Source organism: Gymnoscopelus microlampas, assembly GCF_963454915.1.
Source record: "Gymnoscopelus microlampas genome assembly, chromosome: 3".
Classification (NCBI taxonomy): Eukaryota; Metazoa; Chordata; class Actinopteri; order Myctophiformes; family Myctophidae; genus Gymnoscopelus; species Gymnoscopelus microlampas.
The window spans coordinates 59,433,565-59,435,151 of NC_139940.1; the positions used below are offsets into that span (position 1 = coordinate 59,433,565).

The following is a 1,587-nucleotide window of genomic DNA, read 5'->3' on the forward strand; positions in this document are numbered from 1 at the left end:
CTCTTGAAAATGGACTCATCTTTCTATGTACAGCCTACATGCTTGACTCCTTTTGCACACGTGATTGAACACAGCTGCTATTGATTAGATATTATATCTGCACATTCATGAAACTTCTGCTAAATGATATTATGATATGATATCACTTATATTACGCTACATCCAGTATTTTGTAACGATTATTGTGCAGAAACCACCGACTATGTTGTTGATTCATGTTTTAAAAAGATGGGTTATATGTTCATTGTTTGCTCATATGTTGTCTGAAATGACGAACGCACATCCCCTCTGTCTACTGTAACACTACATGTAAACACTATGGATTCTATAAGTGTGGATATGGAATGATTCACAGCTGTTACTAAGGCGTTATTTATTTTTAAATATGTTTACTTATATAGCATGTTGATTAGACAGATGCTAGGTTAATAGGCTCTATTCACAGCAGCCATGTTATGAAGACATTCACAGGTGTCATTCACAGGCTCTGTTCCATTCTGGTCAAACAGAGTCAGGGTGCTGATATTGTGCATGTTGGCTCACTGGAAACACTCTGTTACACCAGTGGGTCTAACGTTGGGGTCCAGGCAGGGACCCTCATGGGCTTCCAAATGGCCCCTTACAGGAGTGTAACTCTGAGAGTGTACAAATGGAACCAAATGGGTCCACTTGGTTCCATTTGTACTCTCAGAGTTATGGGGGTCGTGGAAACCACTGTGCTACACTAAATGGAACAGAGCCTTCATTAGTATCATTGTTAACACCTGTGAAGGAAGTGATAATATCGCTGCTGTGCATAGAGCCTATTGTTTACCTGGTATCCTGCTGAGGAATTTATAGAGGCACTACACTGTCTCTATGCATTCTATGTACGTGTTTACCGTGCTTACATAAATCACTCTGGATTAAGAGCGTCTGATAAATGACCTCAATGTAAATAGTAAATTCAATGGTAATACATTAAGGTGAATATCTAGAGCCTAAAAACATAAAGTTATAATGTTACCTTCTCCGCCATGATGCCTTTTATTCCAACAGGATAGAAGCAGGAAGAGACTGGTGTTAACAGTAACACTGTGGTGAAACATTACACACACACACACACACACACACACACACACACACACACACACCACTCCTACATTCCACAGAATCCTCCCACTTTGCAAGAAACCGGATTCCACCTTCCTGTTCAACATGAGCGAGCGCTCTCTCTTTCTCTCTCTCTCTCTCACACATACACTTACAAACGCACGCACGCACGCACGCACGCACGGGCACATAACCCAACATCAAGTGCTATTTTTTTCCCTGTTTTATCTGTTTCTGTATCAATACCGCAGCATATAAATACTTGTTGTAGAATGTCCCACATTTCACAATTCTCTTTTTCAAAAGTTCAAAGTTGTCTTTCCAAAAATAGCAGATCTACAAGCTCACGTGTCACAAAGATCCGCTATTTTCACTATTACATTTTGTTTTTAATCTTTAAATGTATTTGGGAAATTGTCTGATTTCAATAGAGCAATGTATTCATATTTTAAAAAAATGTAATTTCTACTTTTGAATACTATTTTTTTTAAAGCA

The 1,587-nt window shown here is 38.8% G+C and overlaps 1 protein-coding gene across 1 annotated transcript in view; it reads right to left on the reverse strand.

Annotated features, from left to right (window-relative positions):
• Positions 1-1,127, reverse strand: part of s100v1 (S100 calcium binding protein V1) — a 7,520-nt gene extending 6,393 nt beyond the window's left edge. Inside the window, exon 1 of the mRNA XM_084048085.1 lies at positions 1,007-1,127. Coding sequence (XP_083904211.1) covers positions 1,007-1,018 — 12 coding nt within the window. The 5' untranslated portion in view covers positions 1,019-1,127. The remainder of the gene's footprint in view (positions 1-1,006) is intronic.
• Positions 1,128-1,587: the final 460 nt, after the last annotated feature.